This window comes from Macaca fascicularis, chromosome 2, assembly GCF_037993035.2.
Source record: "Macaca fascicularis isolate 582-1 chromosome 2, T2T-MFA8v1.1".
NCBI lineage: Eukaryota > Metazoa > Chordata > Mammalia > Primates > Cercopithecidae > Macaca > Macaca fascicularis.
In genome coordinates, this window is record NC_088376.1 from 55,226,929 (window position 1) to 55,253,726 (window position 26,798).

General features: G+C 35.6%; 1 protein-coding gene across 50 annotated transcripts in view; it reads left to right on the plus strand.

The window, feature by feature from the left end:
- The window catches only part of MBNL1 (muscleblind like splicing regulator 1), a 222,522-nt gene that overhangs the window by 37,521 nt on the left and 158,203 nt on the right, over window positions 1-26,798 (plus strand). For 24 of the 50 annotated variants that reach the window (XR_001488518.3, XR_012430804.1, XR_012430805.1 and 21 more), the window contains exon 2: window positions 14,895-15,865. The exons of 16 other annotated variants lie outside the window; for them this stretch is intronic. Coding sequence is in view for 28 of the 34 variants with exons in the window: in XM_005546132.4 (XP_005546189.1) it covers window positions 15,692-15,865 (174 nt within the window). In the remaining 6 variants the exon portion in view is untranslated. Of the gene's footprint in view, window positions 1-14,691; window positions 14,739-14,894; window positions 15,866-26,798 lie in introns of those variants that run through there. 10 more of the 50 variants (XR_010584709.1, XM_065539402.1, XM_065539403.1 and 7 more) reach the window with 2 other exon arrangements.

Sequence of the window (26,798 nt, forward strand, 5' to 3'; positions counted from 1 at the left end):
GTCAATAGACAGTTAATATAATCAATACACATATTTTATGTGTACTGTTTATTGTTAATGAATATGTTTATTCATAAAGTTACTGTTAAATGTATTTGAATTTCTTTAAGGAAAACATTTCTTTTCCTAGGATAGTAGGGAACAAAGAAAGAAAACCTAAAAAAAGAAGCACAATTAGAGAAACACACTCCTGTAATTTTTCTCAAAGGAAATATTTTGAGGCAACAGAACCAGGATTATAATGTTTTAAATTGTTTTGACTTGGGGTTTTCTTTTTATAAGTCAACTTAATATTTGTGATTTCTCTGTGCCAAAAAGTAACCAGTATTAATAGAGAACAGCTTTGGTACATGTAAAAGAAAAAAAGTCATTTATGCTATTTGAATCCCTCAGTGCTTTCTTTCTGACAGATTTTTAATGGTTTTATCAGCTGTTAATTAAGTTGGTGCAAAAGTAATTGCGGTTTTAAAAAATATTGCAAAAACTGAAATTACTTTTGTACCACCCTAGTAAAAAATTGGCCTGACTATGGCTTTGAAATATTTCAGACAGTATTCCATCTCCTTCATTGCTCTTCAAATACTGTTTTAGTAGTTTATCTAGATCAGTCTTACTGTATGCATAGTCAGCATATATCAGTTTTATACTTTTAAAGCAGCATTGCATTTTGCCTATGTGGAATTTTTCTGCTGACATATTTTAAGCTTCTCTAAGAAAAGCTCTGAGGAAAATGTAGGCTCCTGTTGCTTGGAGGGCTGATAAATAAATTTTAAAAATCATGCTCAAAGACCACTTCATTGACAATTAATCTTTCAAAATCAGCTACTGAGTATTTAGAACTTCATAATCTATTCAAAATTGATTAACAATCTTAATTGAAAAGACATTTGTATCTGAAATGTAGAATTTTCTTGTCTCCAGGTATACATTATTAATGTTTAGTGTCTACCCCATGGACATAAAAGAGCAATAGCATCCATTCTCAGCTCTGTAAAAGAGACCATCTTATCTTCTCTAGAGTCAATATTCAGGGGTTTCTCCACTTACACACACCTAACTGAGCTAACCACAAGCAATGCAGTAGTGGTACCTCCAATATATCCCACTCAGCCCCTATCTCTCCCTTTTTTTTGGCTTCTGTTGTATATATTAGTAGTCACTGTCATTTCTGCCAAGTTTGGTATTAAATTGCTAGCATGTATCGTGAATGAAGTTTTACGTTTGAAATCATAAGAGCTGATTGGGAGTCCTGGTTCTTCCATTTATTTAGCGTAGGGATTTTGATGGGTCAGTCACTTAACCATGCAAGCCTCGATTTATTTGTTCACAAATGAGCAAAATAATATAACCATCTCTTAGAGTTGTGAGGAACAAATAATTAGGATGAAAATAAATTGCATGTCAATATATAGATATTATTTGCTATTTTTGAATAATAGAATGTATAAGTTGTTAGGGGGAAAGTAAATTTCTCTGCTTGGCTTCTTCAATGGAAACTTTTTTTTTTTTTTTTTTTTTGAGACAGGGTCTCCCTCTGTTGCTCAGGCTGAAGTGCAGTGGCATGATCTCATCTTACTGCAGCCTCCCAGGCTGAAGCAATCCTCCTGCCTCAGCCTCCCAAGTAGCTGGTACTGCAGGCATGCACCACCATGCCTGGCTAATTTTTGTATTTTCTGTAGAGACGGAAGTCTCGCTGTGTGATTCAGGCTGGTCTCAAACACTTGGGCTCAAGCAGGACTCCCACCTTGGTCTCTCAAAGTGCTGCGATTATAGGCATGAGCCACTGTGCCCATCCTGAAACATTTGTTTTTAAATTAAAGAACCAAATGAACACCTTGCAGATTTTATGTGTAAGCCAGAAAGAAAGCTCAGTACATGCATAGAATGTAGCACAAGCCAACTTTTCAAAAATTAGTCTTTTTAAGGGGCATTACGTAATGAAGGAGCACACATTTTCAGTTTTATCCAGGATAAAAGTGGTTGTTTTTCCCCCCCATTAACTTTAACACAGAGGTTTTACTTTAATTTAAATTGCAAGGACTAGGTTTTTGTTGTATATGAAGAAAATAATTTGACTAAATTCAATGTAAATGTTTTTCCTTATTTGGGGGCACACACACACACACATTAATCCTCATTTTTATATTGTATTTATAATATATATATTTATATTTTATAGGTTGAATAGATTCCTTGTTTATCTTTTCTGCAAAATAATTTTATTGTTATAAATTCTCATAAGCAATAAATAAGGAACCTAAATATCACAATCTGTAAAGCGTTTTATTTGTGTGCGATTATATATGATAGTTCATTAGACATTTGATAGGAAAATATGGAAAGTTTTGAGATTGATACATGATTGCTCTTTTAATTTGTTCAGTGTATTCCTTTAAATATTGTGAGGAATTTTTTTACCAGTGAAGTAGCTTTTGCATGCTAAGTTGTAGTGAACTGCTGGGCAGAACTAAAACACAAGTGGTTTGAGGAATGATCAATAGTTGTATATAGAGGCCAGGTGTGGTGGGTCACGCCTATAATCCCAGCACTTTGGGAGGCTGAGGTGGGCGGATCATGAGGTCAGGAGATCGAGACCATCCTGGCTAACATGGTGAAACCCTGTCTCTACTAAAAACACAAAAAATTAGCCAGGCGTGGTGGTGGGCACCTGTAGTCCCAGCTACTTGGGAGGTTGACGCAGGAGAATGGCGTGAACCCAGGAGGCAGAGCTTGCAGTGAGCCGAGATCATACCACTGCACTCCAGCCTGGGTGACAGTGTGAGACGCCGTCTCAAACAAAAAAATTGTTGGCCAGGCGCGGTGGCTCAAGCTGGTAATCCCAGCACTTTGGGAGGCCGAGACGGGCGGATCATGAGGTCAGGAGATCGAGACCATCCTGGCTAACACGGTGAAATACCTTCTCTACTAAAAAAATACAAAAAACTAGCCGCGCGAGGTGGCGGGCACCTGTAGTCCCAGCTACTCGGGAGGTTGAGGCAGGAGAATGGCGTAAACCCGGGAGGCGGAGCTTGCAGTGAGCTGAGATCCGGCCACTGCACTCCAGTCTGGGAGACAGAGCGAGACTCTTGTCTCAAAAAAAAAAAAAAAAAAAAAAATTGTTTGTAACATTTTATAAGCATACTAGTTTGCTGAAGTAGTTGATAGAGTATAATCAAAGATCGTGTCACCAAATCTTTAAACAGGTCATTTTATCAGAGAAGATCCTCTGGTTTCTTAGGTAAAGTTATAGGGTAGAAACAGAGTAAGCAATCTCTGGTAAGAGTAATATTTTAGCCTTGATCAATTATGGTTGCCAAAATTTAATGGAATTAAAAATAACCTGGGAAAACATAGATTCCTGGTTTCTATCCTCAGTAGGTCTAGGGTAGGTCCCAGGAACAGTATATATTTTTAACAGTCACCTACGAGTGACTGATTCAGATAATCCAATAATCTTTCTGGAGCATCAGTATCCCAGAGAAACAAATGTTGCTGTTAATAAACAATTTGCAATTATTTCAGTTTATTAGCTAGCTACGATTGCATTCTGATTTGCTGTGGAAAGCTGGTCATTACTTTTTAAGAGCATATGATGCTGATGGAAACATAGAGCTTTAATCCGTGTCTCATTAAAAGGATGTAGTTTATTCTTTGTGTTTCCTTATTTATTACAGCTTTTGCAGAATGCACAGAACCTTATGTGCAATTAAAATAATTAAGAAAAGGGTATTGTTTTCTATTTAGCAAGGGAACTAAATCTCATGCTCCCTTATAGTTTCTATTCAATATGCATTCTCTTTTGAAAGTACAAATTTGTAATAATAAAATTTTTGATCTCATCTCCCGAAAAGCCTGACTTTATTTATACTTTGACAACACGGTAAAATCACATTGTCAAAATAAAAGCATTGGAAATGCTCACATTCTGCCAACCAACCATATTTAAAGTCTTGTAAAAATTCACTTTCAGGTACTTTATTCTGTAGACTGTTATTTAATAACTAAGAGAGTTTGAGGAGGACAAAGTGAGGTCAGAATGTTTTTATTTTCCAACAGGACATACGTGCAAAGGCATAATCATACAAGAGTATATACCTCTCTTGGTTATTTTAATTAGAAGTGCATGCTGCTTCATGGAGACTCCCCACTCCTGACTCAGGAATGACTACAAGTGGAACCCCAGCCTCGGGGAAAATTACTACATAGGAAAATACGCTTGGGTCTACATGAGTTTTCCAGAGTTCTGTTGTGCCTTAGCTAGTTTGATAATACTTTGCATTATGTATAGCAGTTGTCAGAAACCATTTCCTTTATTCAATTAGCATCTAAAAAAAGAAAGAGTAGCGGATATTTTCTGACATTTGTGGAAATAATGTGTTAAGAAAAGCATTCCCTTACTCTTATGACATAGTGTTGTCAGAGATTTCACAAGTATAACGTGCCCTGCAGATTCTTAAAACTGCACATTTTCCTTTGGTTAATAAGAAAACAACAGTAAAGTATTTATTGTCCATTTTGATACTTTGTCAACCCAAACATTTTTTCCAAATTCCAGACTCTATTTCTTTGTAAATAATTACAAAATGCAAATACTGTGATTGTTTTAGAAATGAAATGCTATGTTTTGATGCAACAGGAGTTGAAAACTGATTTTACAAATGTTTCTATTGATTAGCTGCTATATGAGGGCTAACAGTTGAAAATATTTTGGAAAAATACAAAAAGCAGGCTTTCAGTTCTATTTACAGAAAAAGACATACTTTTTTTGCATGTTCCCACAAGAGAAATTTATAGTGTAAAGTACAGCATAGGCTTAACAAATATAGAAAAATATGTTATTGACTCTTAGAAGTACATATTGGTAAAGGTTTTCTTGAAGTTTTTTTATTCTAGTTCAAAGTTAATACGTATATGAATACATTTCATGTTCTAAGGATTTATATTATTAAAATTACTCAAATATAAGCATAGCTTTTTATATACAATTTCAACATTGATTAAAAGTGAAAAATTGGCATTAACTTAGTTGACTACTGATAACAAAATGGACATATGGTGGAGTAATATATAATTGTTAAAAAGTAATTATATTGATCTGTTTCTATTGACATAGAAAGGTCATTAACATATTTTATATTGTAGAATATTAACATAATTTGTTGTTTAATCTCTGGACCTAGTTAGGTATGTGAATTATGTGAAACCTTCCTCGAAGGATATTTAAGTTACATTGAAGTGAAAATAGGAGTTGTCAATGCATGTCTTTGTTTTGTGGCGTATCTTAGTCTTCTTTTAAACCAGGGAAGAACAACTGGGTCTTGAGTCACCGTTAGTCAGTGAAAACATTTTTCTTGTTTGTGAGCATATGTGAGTTTATTTTTTTTTTTTGAAAAAAAGTCAAGTTAAACTGACATACAGTGTTATGAAGAATAGATATTATGAGGAATATATTCAGTTAACATTGGTATATTTTTAAAAAGTATGTTTGAGATTATTCGTTAAAAAGTAATCCTTAAGGTCAGTTGTATAAATCAATAGAATTATCCATAGGATTGTAATGTTAAACTGTGTAGCACCTATGTGGCTTGAGTATTTGTAAGTTTGGAATAAGAAATATGTTAGTGAAATAATAGGGACTTTTACTGATTATGTGGAATGGAGGAAGTATTTGTGTATTATGTTGTGTCATGAGAAGTTCACTAATTTATTTTTTTAGAATACATTCGAGCAATTCCATATTCATTCGTAATTGGTTTTAGTCATTGTATTCTGAAGAATAATTATTGTAGATTTTTTTATTTTATTATAGGCATAGATTTTTCTATACTTTTCTTATAATGATTAATAAATCATGTATTTTGGGCCATATTCAATACAAATAAGCTAATACGATTTTCCTGATTGAGGTTATCATGCAAGGTTTAAAATCAGACATTTGGAAATTCAAAATCTATTTGTTAAGATAAAGCTTGTGTGGTCAGATTTAGTGGGTAGTTTTGAGGGCAATTATCACATTAAATTTTTAGAAATTTTGAACGGTGTGGCAACTATTAAGTTTGATCCTAGTGAGATATGCTTTATATTTTGGGCAGGTTTTTAAAAAAAATTATATCTGTCATATTTTTCACATGTTGATTTTGTAATGTATCCTACTTGAGTCTGCTAAAATAGAAAACAAATATAGGTTAATTATGGAGAAGATCTTATGACTGTTGGTTGTGAGAATGATTTCTGTATGAAAGAGAAAGTTGGAATAGAGGGGCAAAGAGGTACAAAATACAGCAAATTTCACCAATGTATGAGGTGCTGTGGAAATATTTTCTTAGTTCTCTGATGGATTAACTTCATACTTAGTTTTGTATTGTGCAGTAATGTCATTAGGGATGCACAGATGAATTTGGTACCATTTTTAAAGCAGTGAACATCATATTTTAAAATGTTTTAGGCAGAGATGCCACCAATCTCAGCAAGAAGCTTGGTGATGTTCAGCAGATACAGAGGTTGAATATGAAAACTATGATTTTGGCCCTTAGTTACCGTGTCAAATAAAATAATACTCATTTAAGTAAGCTTTAGAATCAAAGTCTATAATCAGGGCATTGTAACGGGAATTACAGTATTACTGTGTATTGCATTTCATTTAGCGTTCACATTTTTGTTGTGTTAGTTCTACATTGACAGATTTGGATTGGGTCACTGTACCATTCTGAAAATTGCCAAGATGATAAGATTTGATTTTTGTACCATTTAGTTCTTGAGCACATAACAGCATGTTAAATTTTGCTGTAGTCTGTGTTCTGATAACCTATTTACTATTTTGAAATATTAAATGATATGTACAGATCAGATATGTTTACCTGAGGCTAACAAGATAATGTCTTTGTGTAATATATAGGTAAATAAAACACTAATTAGGAATAGTGCCTTCTCTTGTAGAACAATTAAGTAGCATTCACAGTTTTATCTCATTATACCTTCTTGTATAAGGAAATGTTAAAATACTTCCTCTTTGAATAGCATCAGAAAAAATGCAGTGTTTCTTTTGCTGGAATTGAAGACTGGTTCTGTCAGAAATTCACAGATAATTATTTAAATATTTTAAATTTGCAAAGCCACATAAATCTGTGTCATATATTCTGTGGCTCAGAATATCTTCAGCTTCATAATCAAGGAGGTATTTAAATATGTTGCTATTTTAACTTAATCGCCTCATGTTCTCTTTCCAATGAGTGACGTTTGATGCTGGTTTCATTCACTTATAAAGGTGATATCCCCAGGGTACTAAACCGTATAGTTTAAGCACTGTAATTTGTCAAAAATACAAACTAGTCTGATATACTAAGAAAAATATTCAGTCATATCACAAATACTAATTGTTTGCTTCCTCTGGGCCAGGCACTGTTTTGGTGATCTGTTTCTATTAATGGAGAACTAAGGTAACAACTGCCTTCTCTCATGGAGCTTACATTTTTGTGGCAAAGGCAAATGATAAGCAGATAGCGAGATAAATGTGTAATATTAGTCTGCTTTCTTCACAGTACTACGTAGTATTAGGTGGGGTTTTTTTTGTTTGTTTTTTGAGACGAGGTCTCACTCTATTACCTAGGCTAGAGTGCAGTGGCTCAGTCATAGCTTAGTGCAGTCTTGAACTCCTGGGCTCAAGCATTACTCCCATTTCAGCCTCCCAAGTAGCTGGGACCACAAGCAAGTGCCATCATGGGTGGTTATTTTTTTAAAAATGTATTTTCTATAGAGATGGGGTTTCACTATGTTGCTCAGGCTGGAAGTGTAATGTTATGTACTTCTCTCAAAACAAGTCTGGACTGCTGTTGGGAGGAAAAGAAGGCTGGGTGCTCTGGATGGTGGGCTGAAAATCTTCCAAGAAGATAACTTTGCAGTAGGGACTTGGACGAAGGCCTATTGGGGTATAGAGCTAGTATGCAAAGTGCAGTGATTCATTGTGATAATTATCTTCTAGTGAGCTTAAACCTTTTACATTTTTAAAAATTTTGCCTGATATAGGAATTAATTCAAAATTCACTTTTAAATCATTGCCTGTGTAGAAGCTTTATGTTCTGTTTTGTCCTAAATGTAAATACTTAAGGATCAACAATCATTTTCTAATTTGAATGCAGTTTAGTTGCCTCTGGAATTCTAATCTTTGGCAGTAGCATGTCACCTAAACAACACTCCTTCATTATCCTTCCTACAGTAGACCAGTAGGTGATTTAGGGAACCAAACTGTTGAATGGATCAGAATTCTAAAAGACTGCTTCAACAGACCTTAGATTACTTATTTGAGTTAGTAAACACAATATTCCTTTCTTGGCAGCAGCTAGTCTGAAATGTGTCAGACCAGCAGGCCACATTGGCATTCTCTATGCCATTCCAGAGGATGTGTGATTGAAAGTTATCTTTTTCTTCGCAGTATTGCTAAAACTTAAGTCATTTACATATCTCCTTCATGATTTTTATTTATATATAGTCTGTTATGTATATGTGTGGGTATATATATATATATTCTTTAAATCTTTTAAAAAAATTTATTTAATTAATATATATATTTTTTTCAGACAGGGTCTCACTCTGTTGCCCAGGTTGGAGTGCAGTGGTGTGATCATGGCTTACTGCAGCCTTGACATCCTGTGCTCAAGCAGTCTTCCTGCCTCAGCCTCCCAAGTGGCTGGGACTACAGGCATTTGTCACCCTGCCTGACTAATTTTTGTATTTTTTTTGTAGATATAGGGTCCTACTGTGTTGTTCAGGCCGGTCTCGAACACCTGGCCTCAAGCAGTCCTCCACTTCAGCCTCCCAAAGTGTTGGATTACAGGCGTGAGCCACGGTGCCTGGCCCTTTAAATTTGTAAATTAAACTAATTTCTTCCTAAGTTATAATATTGATGTAATCACAGACTGGACACACTAGTTTTAGCATTCTCATCTATCTATTAAAATGATGTTGTTTGTCCGTCACCTGAAATTGCCGTGGGTCCTGCTGGTAGTGTGCTTACCCCTCACCGAGAAATATGTATCTCTGCTTTTTGCTATGTGGAGTTGAATAGTGCTGAAGGCTGCATTAACTCATTCAGATGGCAGTTCTTCCCATATAATATATAACATCTTTGTTACTCTACTTAGCACCTTAGTGAATACAGAGATAGCTGTACAACCTCCAGAAATGCTAAGTTGGCTGTTTGTGTATGGAGATCTCTGTTAATATTTGGGACAAACCCTGGGAATAATTGTGTGAGCAAACTTAGTTTACTAAAGAACTGCATTGCTAATTATGAACTTGTTGACACCAGTGAGCCAGGGGAAGAAGTTATGGTTTTGGGCAAGGGTTTCCTTCTTATCAACTCCAGACTTACGGGGTGAAGTTAGCCATCTCTTTCAGTTAGATTGAAACTGCCTTACTAAACAAAAATCATAATAAAGGAGCTCAAAAATTACTTAGTTAACGTCCTTAATACATAACTTATATCAATATTAAAAGCATATTAAATAAAAGTCTTCAAAATTACCAGCTAACTACTCTGGGATTTAATTGGACTGATTGCCTTATTTGCTTTAGAAGAACTTTTGAAATGATAAGTAAACATATGTGAGCAAGAAATTTAACCTTGCTCATAGAGGCTGTCCTGTTCCCCAAAAGAGAATTTCATTTTCATACCTTAAAAACATCTATTTTTCTTCTATAGCAGTAGGTATGTGACTCTTAAATAGGCCTTCATATGAAGCCAAATATATATATGTAATCTTTAAGAATAAGTTTTCAAAGAATAAGAATAATTTCATTCTTCCTGATCCTTTTCTTGGTTTTTATTATCTCTGTCATTTCAAATTATTATTTCTTTCCTTTTTATTTTCTCCCTTACATTTATCTTAAAGTAGAATATATACATGATTTCTGATATCATTCAAGAAGAAATTTGTTCTTGTGGCAGAATATTGGTGTTGTAGACGATGTCAGATAAAGCAAGAAACTCTATAGTGTTTGGAATTTGATCAGTAGGTTAAAGAGGGACTGCTGTTAGCTATTATTCAGATTTTTAAGTTTGATTCTTATAATATTTTTGTTGTTCAGAGAAGTTTATTATATAATGTATTGAAATATAGGCCAGATATTTACCTCAGAAGCAATGTACCCATTAGTACTTATCTTTGAAGTAGAAATCTTTAATAATTATTTAGAGACAAAATTTATTTTAGGCCAAATATGTTTGCAAGAATTCTCACAATCTGGACATTACCCACATATATTTAAACATTATATCTATCTATAGAACAAAACTCTATTACTTAGTTAAAGGAATGTTTTGTGAATTCAATATTGATCCAAATTCTATAAAATCTTAATTTACCAAAAAAGATTTCTATTTTTTGAAGTTTTTTTTTGGAATATAGATAAGACAATAATCTGATATCAGCAGTTTAGTAAAATCAATCTATAGGATATAATTTGAGTTTGTTGCCCACAGTGATAAACCTTTATCAAGTGATAGTTGATAAACCTATATCAAGGGCAGGCACATACATTATCAGGTCCAGCTAGACTAATGCATAAAGGCCAGTATCTGTTTTAATTGTTCAGTATCTATGCCTGAACTAATTATTAATATTTTGATTATCATCCTTGTCTATGTCCTTTACAATTAAATGGTACAAATCTATGTTTATAATTCTTTCAATAGCACTTTTGAAGTAAATAGAATTTGTCTGCTACAGAAAATAAAGATAATCAGAACACTGATTTGCAAGCATTTTAGTAATCAAAGTTTATTTTGTGCTTGAGTGGGACTGTCTGTAACCTGGCAAAAAGGAAAAATAATCAGCTCTAGAAATTAATTGTTAGTTGTATTTAGATATGACTACCAGGCAATGCTGATCTTTCTTGTGGTACCAATCTTCTTACATATATTGTCTGGATGCTATAGACATGATTAAATAATCTATTTCATCAGGGTTGGGACCACATCCTTTTATAGATGTTTATTTCTGTAAGTATGAATGAAGTTCACTTATTTATCAAACATTTTTTAAAAAGGTCTGTTATGTTCCAAGAACTGTGTGATGAGGAATGCTGGGCCTACACCCCTGTTGTCAGGGCATATATAACATTGAGGGGGAGAGGTACAAAGAGATACAAAGTATCAAAAACATTCTGAGATGGAATAATGTTTAGCATAGTTGGCCCAGCCCTATAGAGAAGGTGATTTTTGAACAGCAGTTTAAACAAGGAGAAGGAATTTGCCAAGTTGCAGGGTTGAGGAAGTGTGTGTCAGACCAAACAGGGAGTTAGCATGTAACAAGTCCCAGGAGCTCACACATGTCTTGGCACCTGCCAAGAACCCTCAGCAACTCCTCTCCAGGGGGGATACAAGAGGTACAGCACTGGGAGAAGCAACAAGATAAAATGTGTCAGTTTGTTAAAAGGGAAAGGTTCAAGAAAGAGGGAGTTGTAAATCATGTTACACGTCAAGCAAAGGCAAGAACAAAACATAGTCTTTGGACTTGGCTTTCCTGACAGCATTGATGACCTTTGCTGAGCAGTAAAGTAATGGGTGTGAAAGTCAGACTGATAAGGATTCAGAAGTGAACGGGAAAGGAAGAAGCAGAAAAACAGCATAGTAGATATTCACCTGGGAAGGATGGATTAAGTACATTAGGGAGAGGAGGATGCATAGCCAGGGCAGCATCCTCTTCCTCCTGCCATGTCACCCTCTGCATTTCGGAGTTACTTACATTTGGAAGCTAAGAGAAGGAACTGCTGAAAGACAAAGTGTGCATGCATAGAGGAGGCAGAAAGAGAAGGAGGTCTTGAGAATGAATGAGTCAAGGTGGAGGCTTGTGGAAGCTTAACTGTGGGCAGGAGGAGGGAGAACTGGGAGACTAAGAAAGAAACAGAAGGATAGGTTAACGACTCATGGATAGGAAGGTAAGAAAAAGTTCATGCTTAAGGGCTACTGTTATATGGCTGTGAAATATTCATGACATATAATGTTATTATCCACTGTTGCTAATGAACATGGAGAAAGAGTAATGAAGTTTTAGAAAAGCTGCTGTGTGCAATGAGATAGGGAGCTGTCCAAGGACAGGGCTACATTGTGAGGCAGTTTTGAAAGGGCCTACGTGACCCTGGAACATTATTTTTAGAGGCAATGATTGTGCGTGTGTGTGTTCAAGTGTATGTTTCAGTGTGTTCATGTGTTGTATTCATATATGTGTTCATGTGTGTGTGTTTGTATGTTTTGTACCCTAGAGGTAATCCAAATCCTGATGCAGTAATTGATAATTTAATTTACCAATATTTTTGGAACTCCATCTATTTTGCATCACTATGTAAGCCATGGGGTTACTGAGATGAATAATATTTTTTCCTGTCCTTAAAACCATATGGTCTAGTGGGTCAGTTATATAAGGAAATAAAACACTGTATAGGGCATAGGTGCAGAGATAATTCAGAGAAGGCGGTATTTTAATATATGGATGAATAGATGGGGGTAATGACATCTTGGTAGCTTTTTGGAGGAAGTGACATCTTAGCTGGCTTTAGAGGAAGAAAATAGTTACAGGTGAGGCACTTGAAGATTCTGAAGAGAAGGACTAAAGAGATTGTTGACCATGCAGGTGGTCCATTCTCAAGGCATGAAATCATTAAGTAATTCTTTATGCAGAACAAAGTTTCAGGAAGACAGACACAGCTTGCACTTTATGACTGGACCTTTTTTTTTTTAATATAGACACTGGCATTAGGACCTAGAAACTTTTTTGAAAACCAAAATATTTCTTGAACACTGGGATGAGTTTTTTTTTTTTGTTTTTTTTTTGAGACGGAGTCTCTCACTGTTGCGTCCGGGCTGGAGTGCAGTGGCGCAATCTTGGCTCACTGCAACATCCACCTCCAAGGTTCTAAGTGATTCTCCTGCCTCAGCCTCCTAAGGAGCTGGGATTACAGGCGCCCGCCCCCGTGCCTGGCTAATTTTTTGTATTTTTATTAGAGACTTTTTTTTGCCATGTTGACCATGTTGGTCTCGAACTCCTGACCTCGCTTGTGATCTGCCCACCTCGGCCTCCCAAAGTGCTGGGATTATAGGTGTGAGCCTCTGTGCCCAGCCATGGTTGTTTTTGTTTGTTTGTTTTCTTTTTTTTTTTTTTTGAGACAGCATCTTGCTCTGTCACCCAGGCTGGAGTGCAGTGGTACAATCTCAGCTCACTGCAGCTTCCACCTCCCATGTTCAAGTGATTCTTCTGCCTCAGCCTCCTGAGTAGCTGGGATTATAGGCACCACCACCACGCCTGGCTAATTTTTGTATTTTTAATACAGATGGTGTTTCACCATGTTGGCCAGGCCGGTCTTGAACTCCTGACCTCGTGATCCACCCACCCTAGCCTCCCAATTTGCGGAGATTACAGGCGTGATCCATCACGCTCAACTGATTTTTTAAATCTCTATCAAAAGTTGTAGTCTTACTGTAGTATTTTCCAAATAGTTTTGGAAAGTAATTTTTTAAAGGAAAATTAGTGTTAAAATGGCAATATTAATCTTAAACGATTTAAGTTCTAGATGCTCATGTTTTTTAACATACGTATGTATTTATATCCTGTACTTTAATTCCAAAAATTATAAACATACCATATGCCAATAGAGCAATTTTGGCTCATGAAGAAGTATAATCAAATACTAGTGATCATACTGTGTTATTGCCTCTTTAAAATGTGAAGATTTTACTTTTTAAAGCCTTATTTTCCTCATTGGCGACATTCAAAAAAAAGAAAAGAAAAGAAAAAGAAAAATCCTGATAGAGAAAGTAAGTTGTTAAAAGTAAAAATGCCCTGCTCTAAGTAGTCTTGTGGTGCTGAGTTAACTGATCATCAGGCAACAGGGGATCCCTCATCCCCCACCCTCCAGCTTTGTTTGGAATTGTACTTCTGAAGTGCATCACGCTGCTCAAATCAAATTGCTCACTTAATATTTAATGTTTCTGCGATGGAATCACTTTCTCCCTTGAGGTTGACTTCAGATTTACCAGACACACTGACAACACTGCACTCCTTATTTTCCCCACATGACCTCAGCTTCTGCCTTAAAAATGTACGAATAAAGGATGCTTTTGTTCATATCTTGCCTGCCTGTGATATATTGACAAAGTGTCTGCGGGCTCAATGGAATAGTTTTACAGTATGAGTGCTGCTTTCAGTGGAGGGGCAGGACTTGGGCTTTAGAAGGAAGTGAATTGGATAGGTCAGGAGAATGTACCATTTGTAAACACCCCTTTCCTTTTTTATTCACGTGTCAGGACAGCAGGAGCAGGCTGTTCAGTGCCCGTCCCTGCACAGAGCCAGAGGGAAAGCAGCTTGGAAGTCAGCTGCAATTTTTAAACCTTACTTTTTATTCCCCGGTAATGATCTTCAAGTGCTTAGACTTGTCTGAGAAGCTGTTTTGAAACTAACATGGTTTAGTCCACTAACTGCATGTTGGGTAAATTCAAAACCCACATGCTCGTCCTCTTGCAGTGGAATAAGTCACATCTGATGGACATTTTCTGTGCTTATAGCATAGTAATGAACGTCTGACAGGCGCGACCTTTCATAAGACAACCCACACTATTGGCTTTCTGCCCAGAATATTGCTGCAACACTATCTGTGATTGGTTATCTCTCTATCATGCATTGCTTCACAAGGGGAAACGGCCCCTTTTTTTAATAAATCTACGATGGCTGGCTGCAATATGCCTCACTGTAAGTATTTTGTGTGTGTATGTGTGGGAGAGAGAGGGAGAGAGAGAGGCTGACTTGAATATTACTTAGTCTGGTATCACATGGCAAGGTTGTGATACTGTAGGACATCAGTGAAGTGCTACTTAGTAAATCTTAACCTATCTCTTTTTTCTACAGGTTGGTACTAAGAAGTGCCTTTCCTGACGTCTCTGCTGCTTGGAACCGCTTCTAGAGCAGTCTCTGCTTTTGCCTTGCTTGCTGCCAGCTAGACTGTGACGACAGCACATCCACCCTCCACCTCTAGCCCAGACACCCCCATTTCTACTTATAATCAAGAGAAAAGCTCTAAGTATCTGGCATTGCCCTAGGCTGCTTTAGTGTTAAAAGAAAAGTTTGCTGAAAAAGTAAGATATCTTCTGCCAGGAAATCAAGGAGGAAAAAAAAAAATCATTTTCTCGATTTTGCTCTAAACTGCTGCATCTGTCTATGCCAAACTAATCAATACCGATTGCACCACCAAACTCCATTGCAAATTCAGCTGTGAGGAGATTCCCTTTCAGACAACTTTGCTGAAAGCAGCTTGGAAATTCGGTGTCAAAGGGTCTGCCACGTTTTCATGCTTGCATTTTGGGCTCCAAATTGGCACTGGGAAGGGGTTACTGAGAGCACAAGGCTGATACCAGGCCCTACTTTTAAACGTTCATCTACTTACAATCCTAGTATTTCTCTAAAAACCAAAACCTCTTTGAATTAACAGTTTCATGCTGTGAATTTCTAGTGGGAGATCTTTTCCTTGATATTGACGACACAATTTTCCATGTACTTTTAAAGCAGGGAGTGGGGAAAAGTATTTTGAGGGGACATTTTCATCATCAGTTCAGCTTTTTTTTTTTTTTTTTTGGTTATTGCTCTTTTTTTGGGGGGTTGGGTTTGTTGGTTTCACTGAAACATTTAACTACCTGTAAAATCTAAACATGGCTGTTAGTGTCACACCAATTCGGGACACAAAATGGCTAACACTGGAAGTATGTAGAGAGTTCCAGAGGGGGACTTGCTCACGGCCAGACACGGAATGTAAATTTGCACATCCTTCGAAAAGCTGCCAAGTTGAAAATGGACGAGTAATCGCCTGCTTTGATTCATTGAAAGTGAGTAACTATTATATTCTTTTAAGGATATTCAATGCTTGAATAAGGGGGATATGGACGTAACAGTTCTCTGCATTTGGGATTATGGATTGCTTTGTTCATAGTTTAGTTACACAGTGTGTTGATGATGTTGGGCTGGGGAACTTTACAAGAAGCAACAGAATCAAGTCTGGCCAAACTTTGTTATGAATAACTTTATCAGTCCTTTCACTCCATGTTTTTTTTTGTTTTTTTTGTTTTTTTTTTTTTTGCTAGGGCAGAAAGTATTGACATGTTTTTCACTTAGTAATGGCAAAGTGAGTGTCTGTCCCTGGAAATGGTAAATGTAGCTACATGTGAGTGTTTAGCCAATGCATATATTATATATAAGGCCGTGGCAATAACTGAATGAAGATGATTTTTACTTGTTGGTAAAGGCATTGTACAGTTGCAAAAGACAAGCAGATTTAAAATCAGCTAAACTTGGATAGACTTTTTACTCTTTTAATATTTTGACATTTTGGATTTTCTTTTTTTGTGGGCATTTTAAGGCCAGAGCCACACGTTTTATGGAAAATACAACTAGAAGTAAGGTGCTGAACTGCTGCTACAGCACCTTACCTGAGGGACAAACTTTGTTGAATGTGAGTTTTATAAATAAGCAGAAACTCATAAGTACTATTGTTTATTGGATTTTTCCAACTTCAAAAATTCTAAAGTGAATTAGCAGTTTATTTTCTGTTAGATGGTGATTATTTTTTTATTTGTAATAGTCTTAGCTAGAAATGTTAAAAGTTAGCTTTTGTGAGCACCATAATACTAAAATATTTACTTTAGTGTTTCTTGGCATTCAAAAATGTCATTGCATTTGTAATTCAAGTATCATATTTGAAAATGAGTCTTTTAAAAGATAACATAAATGTCTTTATTTTGACACACAAGGTCAAGACTAGAAATGTGTTCCTGGGTACTTTCAACCTACTTGGTTTAATCAAATTGCTTTTGAATATTAATGTCCTAATTTAATTCTTTGAAGCTTTGAGGAGAAGACACTATCACTTCTACATATGTAGACAAGTAAAAGTCTCATAAGTCCATCTTGTCTTTACAAATATATAGTGCTATAATAATCTTTAATAACATCAGGGTGAGTTATGAGTTAATTGTTTCAGTTCATTGTTTCCTGGTCCAGTTTAGGCTGTTCATTTTGCTAAAGTTTTTGGCAAAGATTCCAAGAACATGATCTTTAGAGTTGAACAGAAAGGAGGTGTTAACAACAAAAATATTTTAAAATATTAGATTATTTTTAATGTCATAGTCCTAAAGATCAATAAGCAAAAGTCATAAACTCCCATTGAGACTTTCTTCAGCCTTTCCTTTGAGAGGCATCAGTGAAGGGCATAGTGGTTGTACCTCCGTGAATGTGTATTCCTAAATTCATGCCGGCTGAATTCAGGTGTAATTAGAGACTGAGACCCATAAAATGAGGGGCAGAGAACTAATTACTCCTGTCGGTAACCAGCTGTGGCCATAAGTAACCCTGTTTTGACCCAATTAATAGTAAATCCAATTTTTAATCCTACAGACAGTTGATGGTGCACACGTAGCTGCAAAGTAAAGGACATTAAATTTTGCTGTGACATTGAGTGGTTTCACAGAAGACCTGCCCCTACAACATTTGGAAACATTGTGAAACATTAATATTCAGTTGCTACTTTTCCTTCTCAAAATATATTCTTTTTTTAGTTGCTGCTCACTTATGGCCACAGAACAGTCCCTTTTTGAGTAAAGCAGCAAGGTTGCTTAATGCCATGCTGTGTGGTTAACAAGATTCAACTGCCACATCAAGGACTTTAAATAATTTCAAGATTTTAAATGTATTTATGAAATGAACTCATTACAGCAGCTAATCAATGCAGACTTTGTCCGTTTTCTTTGTCTTTCTAAGATAAACTGAATTTAATTTAAATTTAAATTACAGTGTCTAAATCTTGGTAAAATATTTTAAATTGGAATAAGAGGAAAAAAACCCACAAATTTATTTATGATGGAGCTTCATACCCAGGAAAAAAGCTTCTTAAATGTTAGTAAAATAACTATGTTAAGAATTAAAACAATTTTGAATATGCAATTAAGCATTTATGTTAAAAAACATGTTTCTTGTGTGTGTGTGTATATATTTATAACTGACACATGTGATTCTTCGTACAGTATTTAGAATCCTTCCCTTCAGATAGCAGTCCTCTTGTATTCAGTCTTGTGGCTAAAATAGATCAAAAACATATTTTAAAACTGTTAAAGTAACTGTATGACTCATGCTTGAAGTTCTGAAATTTGGGAGCGTTCTGAGGTTTCCATGCCAATAACCGCTAGATCATTTGCATTCTCTCACAGAGTAAACGGAAAAAAATTTAGAAAACTTGTAATATCCTGACTTCTTTAATAAAATGTGTCCTGTGTATTGCTTAAATCCATAGTCCAGCCTTTTCTGAGTTCTTGAGCCATGAGATGGAGGTGGCCTGTGTAATCTACTATTTTTAGAAAGTTAGGAAAGCAAACCAAATACTCTCTGAGAGGACCCTATGAAATGGCTGTACCCTTCAGCTGTGCTGCTTCAGACTTTGGCCAGGCTCCCAGGTGACTTACGTTAATAGCAGACTTCTAGTTAGAAGAGGAGAATTTATTTCATTAAAAAGACAGAAGTCAAACAGTTCAAGAAAATATTCATTTATGTAAAAGAAGTCAATTGGTATGTTACAAAGATAATGGGAAGAAAATTAGCTGACAGTATTTTAGTTGCATACTGATGATTTTAAGGTTTAAATAATTAGATTTAAATATACCATATGAAAATGTAGAATTCTGTATTGTAATAAATCTATTACTAAGTAAAATGGGAATACATGATAACAAGGAATGTAGGTATTTATTAAGAATATCAGAATTAGAATGAAAATAAAAGAGCAAAAGCTGTAATAATGTGTGCTAGTATATAAACAATAAATACTTAATTTCTCTAATTTTCCTTTTATAATTGTAGTTTTAATTTATAATAGTTTAAGTGTATATTCAATCTGAGACTTAAATTGCTTACAGATTATAGATTTAGGTGTATTAACTATTTCAGAAATCCAGAACATTTGCAAAGGTGCATTATTTGATGCCAAAGAGGATTATGTTCCCCTATGGCCTATGAAAGATTTAGGAAAAAAGAAAAGAAAAATATTAACACTGCACGCCACCATTAGAAAATTATATTTCAAAAATGATGTTTCAAATAATACTTAATGACAAACTGCCTATTCAGTCATGAGCTCTCAACTAAAATTTAGGGAGTCAATGTAAAGAAAGCCTACAGAATGTATTTTAATATTTGCCAAGTTATTTATACCCTCAAAAAAAAAAAACTTTTACGATATGATCAACAGAAATAGACTTATTGTTTACTGAATTCTATTTCAAATACCTGTTCATTTTTCGGGTACTAGGGATGGGAGGAAGAGAATATAACCTTTATATTTACTGTTTAGCAAAATTCTAGCAAAAAATCTAGCAAAATTCTTTTACCTTTGAAAACTTTAGTCACTTGTTCCTTTATCAAATTGAACAATTTTATTTAAGATAATTAAAATTTATTTTTGCTATATACAATGATATCTATCTATAAATAGCACCACTGATCAGATTTATCATAGACAAATTTGAAATCAGATTCCACTGCAAAGTGGCATAGAATCAAGGACACTGAGAACAGTTTTAAAGAGCCTCTGCAGACTTAGCAGAATATATGAAGTATGGAAATTAGGTATTAGAGGGCACACAAATATATGTACATACAGGTAAATGAACAACTAAAACACTCAAAATCAGTAAGGCAAATCAAGTATCCAGATGGTCACATATGGATTGGTTGGCATAACTAGACATGAAGAAGTAGTCCCAAGGTGTTTATAGTTAAATTTTAGAAGATGGTCTATTGCTAGCATGGTTTACCCTCAGTCCAGAAATTGCCTGTGATGCTGCTGTTCTTTCCAAGCCCCAGGCATAGACTTTTCATCGTATTTTAAAAGACAGTTTCACTGATAATCCTGATAAAATATCTGCCAGTTTTAGGCTAAATATGCAATTTTCAATCAAAATTTTGATCTAGTAGGGTCCTAATTGGAATGAGTGTTACCAGGAATTGTTTTTGTTGTTTGGTTTTTACCACTGGTATCTCCCATGTATTAAAACTTTGACAGATTATTACATATACTGTGCTGGCACATATATTCAATGTGTTTTTCCGTGACAGATTGACATATCACTTCCTTGTTTTCTCCTAATGACTCTGGAGATGAACTAACTATAAGGCATAACCTGCACAGCAATGTGTTTCATATAAAAGCTCCCTAAGCAGAAACTTCACAGCTTTGTAAAGAATACCCTGTGAATATGCTGCAGTGTATCAACTCTGACATAAACCATTCTTTAATGAAATTCTCAATAGCTGCAGTTGCTTTGGTGAAGCTAGTAATTGTATTCATTTGCCTGTTTATATTGTTAGAACTTTTTTAGAAAACTTTTTTTTTTTAATGAGTAAAGGTTTCTTAGACTATGAGATAAATTTTAAACCATGTTTTGAATCAAGCTACCTGCTGCTGTAATTCTAGAACTAGTTATTTTGCTTCATATTGTAAGATTTTGGTACACTGCTTCTACTTTTTTCCTCATGAAATCTTGCTTCACTGTGCGAGTGTGACAAACTAAAAACAATTTAGACCTCAAGCAAGGTGGCACTTACAGCTGAATTCAGTTTCGTTGTAATTCAGATGTCTGAAGCTACTCAAAATTCCATGGAGTAGCCTTGAAACAATTTCATGTATAAGGCTGTTTCTCACTTAAAAGAGACAGTGCTGTGTGGGGTGAATTGTCTTTTGAAGAACTGTATGACATACGCCCAGTTCACGTGAAAGGTGAGAAATGGAATGTTTCTCAGACCTAGCACAGATACCTAGGGACCTAGTTTGGGAAGCTTATCTTGTCATTTTCCTTGCCAAGGATAAGTAGAGGATTTCGGCTATCAACATTGCTAATCCGTTACCTTTCATGCTGAGCAATGTCTCTGCCTTCCCACAGACTTAGACAAAGCTTCTTATTTTCTTACAAAGAGATCCTATTGAGGAAATTTGATTTTTTTTTTTTTTTTTAACTTCAGCAGTACTACATCCTGTGCTTTTAGATAGGTGAGCAATTTTCCATGTTAACAGCTAGGCCAAAATTCATGACTGCCAGTAGAAGTGGGTAACTAGATAGATGGCCTTTGATTTAGCACTAATGATAGTTATTAGCATGTAGCAACTTAAGTAAAAGCAACTGGAAAGGCTTGATAGAAATTCTGAGTTGTTTGAAGTGTAATAGATTATTAGAATAGTAATTTCTTCGTGAATTTTACTGTAAAAAAGCTTGATTCTAGTGAGGACTTCTTATGCTAATTTCTCATTTATAATATACTAACAACAACTACAGAGTTTTTATTTAATACTGTTTCTTATACAAGTATCATAAAATGCACATCTACGTGCAGCATCATCCCTACATTTTTGGCACATGTTTGAAATATTTTCACTTTGAGATAAAGTTTGATTTTTTTGCTAGTGATAAAACTTTCTATGCTGTGAGCTTGTGTTTTGAAAATTCCTGATAATTGCTAAATAGTATAACCCCTGATATCTTCTAATTTGGTTGACAGGTTGTTTGTCCTCTGGATTCCTGAGGGCCTTGGCCATCTCTGACCATTACTTTTCTTGTTTTGTTATCTCTGAGTTCTTTCCAGCTTTCTAATTGTCCATCTTCAGAACTGTTGGTTCAGATCTTATGTATGTCTTTCCATAGTCACACAGAAGTGATTTAGACATTTTGTCTGTGAAAAATTAGATTCAGCTTTGCCTAACAGAGACACCTCCCCCATCCCCAGCATTTGGCATAAACAAATTAGGGGTTTATATTTCAGTCAGTTGTCTAGATCTATTTGGTGACTCTATAGTCATTGGAACTCAGGTTCCTTCTCTCTTAGTTCCTGAGGAGCACATGGCTTCCAACTTTAGGATTATTTCAAAATTGCAGCATGGCCACTGCAGTGTCAGCCATCGTATCCTTAGTCTAGGACACAGGATGCAGAAAAGGCAAGGCGCTGTAACTCAGCCCAGCCAGGCTCTTTTTAAGCGAAGGTTCTCTGAGCTTCACCCAGTAATTTTTCAGTCTCTTATTGACTGATTTTGGTAGCAGGGATTGCTAGGAAGTATTTTTTTGTATGTTGCTTTGTTTAGTTTTTATTTATTATTTAAAAAAACTGTTGCCTTGATTAAAATCAGACATCTGGTAGGTAAGACAGAAGGGGAGAATGGAAATGGATGTTCAGGAGGGCCATTTCTGGAATAAAAGAGTGATTATTTTTTTCCCTCATAAAACTTCCAGAATTAAGTAAATCTCTCTGAAAAGCATCTGGGTAAGGGAGGTGGTTGAGGAGAGATCACTTTTGAAGAGAAACTGAGGTCTTCTCATCTTAACAAACTTGTCATCACTTCTTCTGTCTTGGTTATTTAGTAAGTAAAACCTGGCATATCCCAGATGGATTTATTTTTCCTTATAGAGAAAACTAAAAGAGCTTCATTTTTTGCCTTCTTATAACTGTACTTATTTATCTATTTGAGACAGAGTCTTATGCTGTTGCCCAGGCTTGAGTGCAGTGGTGGGATCTCAGCTCATTGTAACCTTCGCCTCCCATGTTCAAGCAATTCTCCTGCCTCAGCCTCCCGAGTAGCTAGTCCTACAGGTGTGTATCACCACGCCCAGCTAATTTTTGCATTGTTAGTAGAGATAGGGTTTCACCGTGTTGGCCAGGCTAGGCTTGAACTCTTGACCTCAGGTGATCAGCCTGCCTTGGCCTTCCAATGTGCTGGGATTATAGGCGTGAGCCATGGTGCCCAGCCTACTGTTCGTATTTATATACACAGTCACATTTTTATAACTGGAATATAGCAGAAATACCATGTCATAAAACAGGTCCCAAATGATTTTATAAGACAAAAGAATCTGTACTTACTCTGATTTGTATTTCTGCTGCTTCCACAAATACACTTCCTTATTTTTTCTGTATGGAGTAAAATAACAAGATGAGTTAACATTTATTGAAACTTAATATATATCAATCAGTATTTTCAGTGCTTTTCATTTTTTCATGGTATTTTGTCCTTGTAAAATCTCATTGAGATAGTTACTGATATTACTTCCATTTCATAGATGGGCACACTGAAATACAGAGAAGTTAGGTAATACATGCAAGGTCAGTAGTAAAATGTGGACTTGAAACCTTGTAATCTGATTTCACAGACTGTGCTCTTAATTGTTTCGTTATGTTTGCTGGAAAACACTGCTTCTTAATTTATATATGCATATTCTAAGGATTCGACAAAGAAAACATAACTAACAGCAGTACTTAAGAATAAAAATGAATATCCAAGACAAATTTATAGTACAGGGCCTAAAACAGTAAGTACTCAGAAGTAATCACTATATTTTAAGTCAACAAATGAGTCAAGGAGTGAACCCAAAATAGCAGAAAGAATGTTGCCACCAACTTTCAAAGATGTTGTATCTGTTGTAAAATATATGGCCATATAGGAAAAATTTTAAATGAATCATCTTAGATAAGTAGTCACTGTATAAACTATATAGCTGCCTCCCCAGTGCATAAAAAGCCATATTCAAAAGTTTTAATTGTTTAGAAAGTGTTTTTCCACAGAAGCAAGGTGATTAAGTCATCAGGTCAACCCTGAGAAGCCAAAGTAGCCCAGAGGATGCTTGAGTTATAGTTCAGTATAAACAGTACCTTGGAAACCCTGGTTATTAATTAAACCCAAGAGGCTCCATAGAAGTGTTATCTTATCGTAAATCTTGAGAACTGCTAGAGTCACAGCCCCAGCTGCTTTTGTCAAACTATTTCTATGGCAAAGATGTATTTTAAATTTCAGTTTAGGGTTCCAGAAATTCAACTTGCCTAGTTCAGGGGAGGTGCCTCTCCCAAACACCTGGAACTCATGCTGTGAGCCGGTGCAGTTTTCCCCAGCTTTAACTTTGGGCTGCTTCTGTTTCCTGAAGCTAGTCTTCAACAGGGCATTTGCTTAGAATCAGGGTATGCAGTGAGGAGCTGGAGTCCAAAGCTTCCCACATGTGTAACATTTAGGGTGGGAAGTTGTCATCAATATGTCTTCCAAGTGACCCCCATTTTTCTGAGGACTCAGCCTGCCTGTTTTTTGAATGTAGTGCTTATTGATCTTGGGCCCTGTCTACTGCAGCTTCTACCCATTCTTCCTCCGCTTTGAAATTTTCAAGTGTGTGGTTGTTGCTGTTGTTTTCTGAATACTAGTAACCATGGGGAAACAGGTGGATCGTAAAAGTATCAAACTCAATTTTTATTTTGTTTTTTGGCACTTAATCATAGGATATGGTCAAGAGACCAGTTATAAAAACTCAGATGTGAGGAAGAAAACCATTAGGAGGTGAAAAGAATTCAACAATTTAAATAATATAACTTATGTACTTCCTATGTCAAACTTTAGGGAGGCAATTAACAACACAGTCCTCAAGGAGCTGCTTACTAACAGGGAGACTAGTAGATTAGGTGGTGGTGGCAATGGTCAGGAGGGGGAAGTTTCTCGACAACAGTTGCAGGGTCGGTGAAAGAGATACTTGAGGAAGAGAGAAAGAAATGGTTCTGGTGATTTATCTTTCCTTTTTCCCCTTCCCTTTCTCTCACATCATTAATTATGACACCACAAGTGGGAATAAAAGAACTAGAGGGAATCCCCAATAAGAGACTTCACATAGCCACAGGCCACCAGACTGTGGCATCTGTCCCTGAGTCATCACGGGTCACTTGGTAACCACCTATATTTTAATCCTAGATCACAATTTTAGGCCCAGCAAAATTCTTGTGAAGCTGTCTAGATTTATTAAGCAATATTTATATTTTAGTTTATGTTAATATGAGGTTAAGATCCAAGACCCTGTTTTCTCTAGACCCCATATGAGTCCAGTATCTTAAGTTAGAATTTTTTTCTCTGCACAAAATTCAGACCTAGCGTATAGGCTTCTGGATTTCAGAATCACTTATACTTAAGTCCAGGCTGTTCTCAAATAAGGCAAGAAGCATCTGCTGTTAATAGTTGACAGTAAATTACACAAAGTAAAACTTGGAAAATTAAAGTCAGAAAAGCTGGGAAGCTTTTCTATCATTTTCAATTTTCTGCAAAAATACGGACATAATCAGTGTTTAGGATCTGCTTGTGATGGATAAATTACATCTGTAATTCCTTCTTTTCCATATTACTGCATCCAGACGATAATTTGCTTTCAGATATCTTTGCTTATCTAATCGTTCATAGACTGGAAATAAGTAGTAACATCTCCCAATCCTAGGAAGCATTTATAACTAAATAGGGTTAGCTCACCAAGTGGGCCAAATTAAAAATAAAAGGTTTTAGAGAAAAACAGCCAAATTTATCATGTTTGAAATAAGATTTCTCTTGGGTAGATGACATTGCCTTTCATAAAACAATTCTCCTTAAAGGGAGGCAACCGAGAAATGAACCATGAAGAAAGAAATAACTAAAGAATTCATTGTTTATATAAAGAGTCCTGTTAAGAAAGACCTGAGATCTGTGCTCTGAATAAACTATCTTTCTTCACATTAGCTTGTATTTCCCCCTGGCTAAGTTGAGACTAATGAAATCTAAATCTAGCCATGAGAAAAGATTATCATTATGAGTTTATTTATTGATTTTTTTTTTTACCTTTGTGAACTTTTACTACCAGACATTGCCATCCATGAATCATAGCAGAGTAATAAATTGAAAACAAATGTCTACATAAGAAAACCCAATATGTTAAGAACAAAAAAACACCCTCCCAACTCTAATGAACTAAAGTCATCCACATTTAGGGTCATGTACATTGTATGTGTTTTTATGGTAGAGTCTATTTAATAGCTCCTCTAAATCCCTTAAACTATGAATAACGTGTAGCAGCTTAATATGTACCATATAGTAAAGTGGGTTAAGTATGCAGAGTGAGAGATACAAGATGCAAAATGAGGTTTTTTTTGTTTTGGAAGAATCTTTATTAGCTACTCTTGGCTTCTGTATTTCCCCCTAAGGATGAATAATGTTAGAGGAGAGATTCTCACCAGAAATATACATTATTCTGCCAGAGGTTTAATTAAGAATTTTTAAAAAATGCAGACCAATATATATGCCACTTCTTCATCTCAATTATAGAAAAATCATCCATTCTTCCTCACCTTTTCACCATTCATTACCTGCTACCAGACGTTGTGATAGGCAATTCTGATGTAAGGGTGAATGACACACAGAGCCTTTTTGGGTGTTGATAGACTAGTGGTGATTATAAGCTTTCGAGCTTCTGAAAAACACAATGAAGATTAAAATAATCATAGGATAATAAAATAGTTTAAAACCCTTCTAGTCTTTAATTTTAAAATGTTCCAGTAGAACATAGATTTGCTCAGGTAACACACAAGTAGGCATTAAATGCCTTCCTGTGTGTCTGAGAAGTTTGTTGTGAAATATATTGGAAACTGCTGCATAGTCAGTGTAGGAGGAGCAGATGAATTTTAGCCGTGGTTGTGTGTGCTGTAAAAGACTATATATGCTTGTATTAGTCAGAATGAGTACACCACTAATTTTTGTGTGGTAAGAGATTTATACTAAACTCATCATCAGTTTCTGTAATTCAGTGAGATAAAACTGAGTCAGATTGAATTTTAGGTAGCACATGTTGAAACGGCTAATTTTATTCCCCTAATTTGATCCTCATCTATTGATTATATAAACTAATGAAGCTAAGAACAATTAACCCTTACAAGGTTACACAGGGAGCTGCTGAACTGACATTC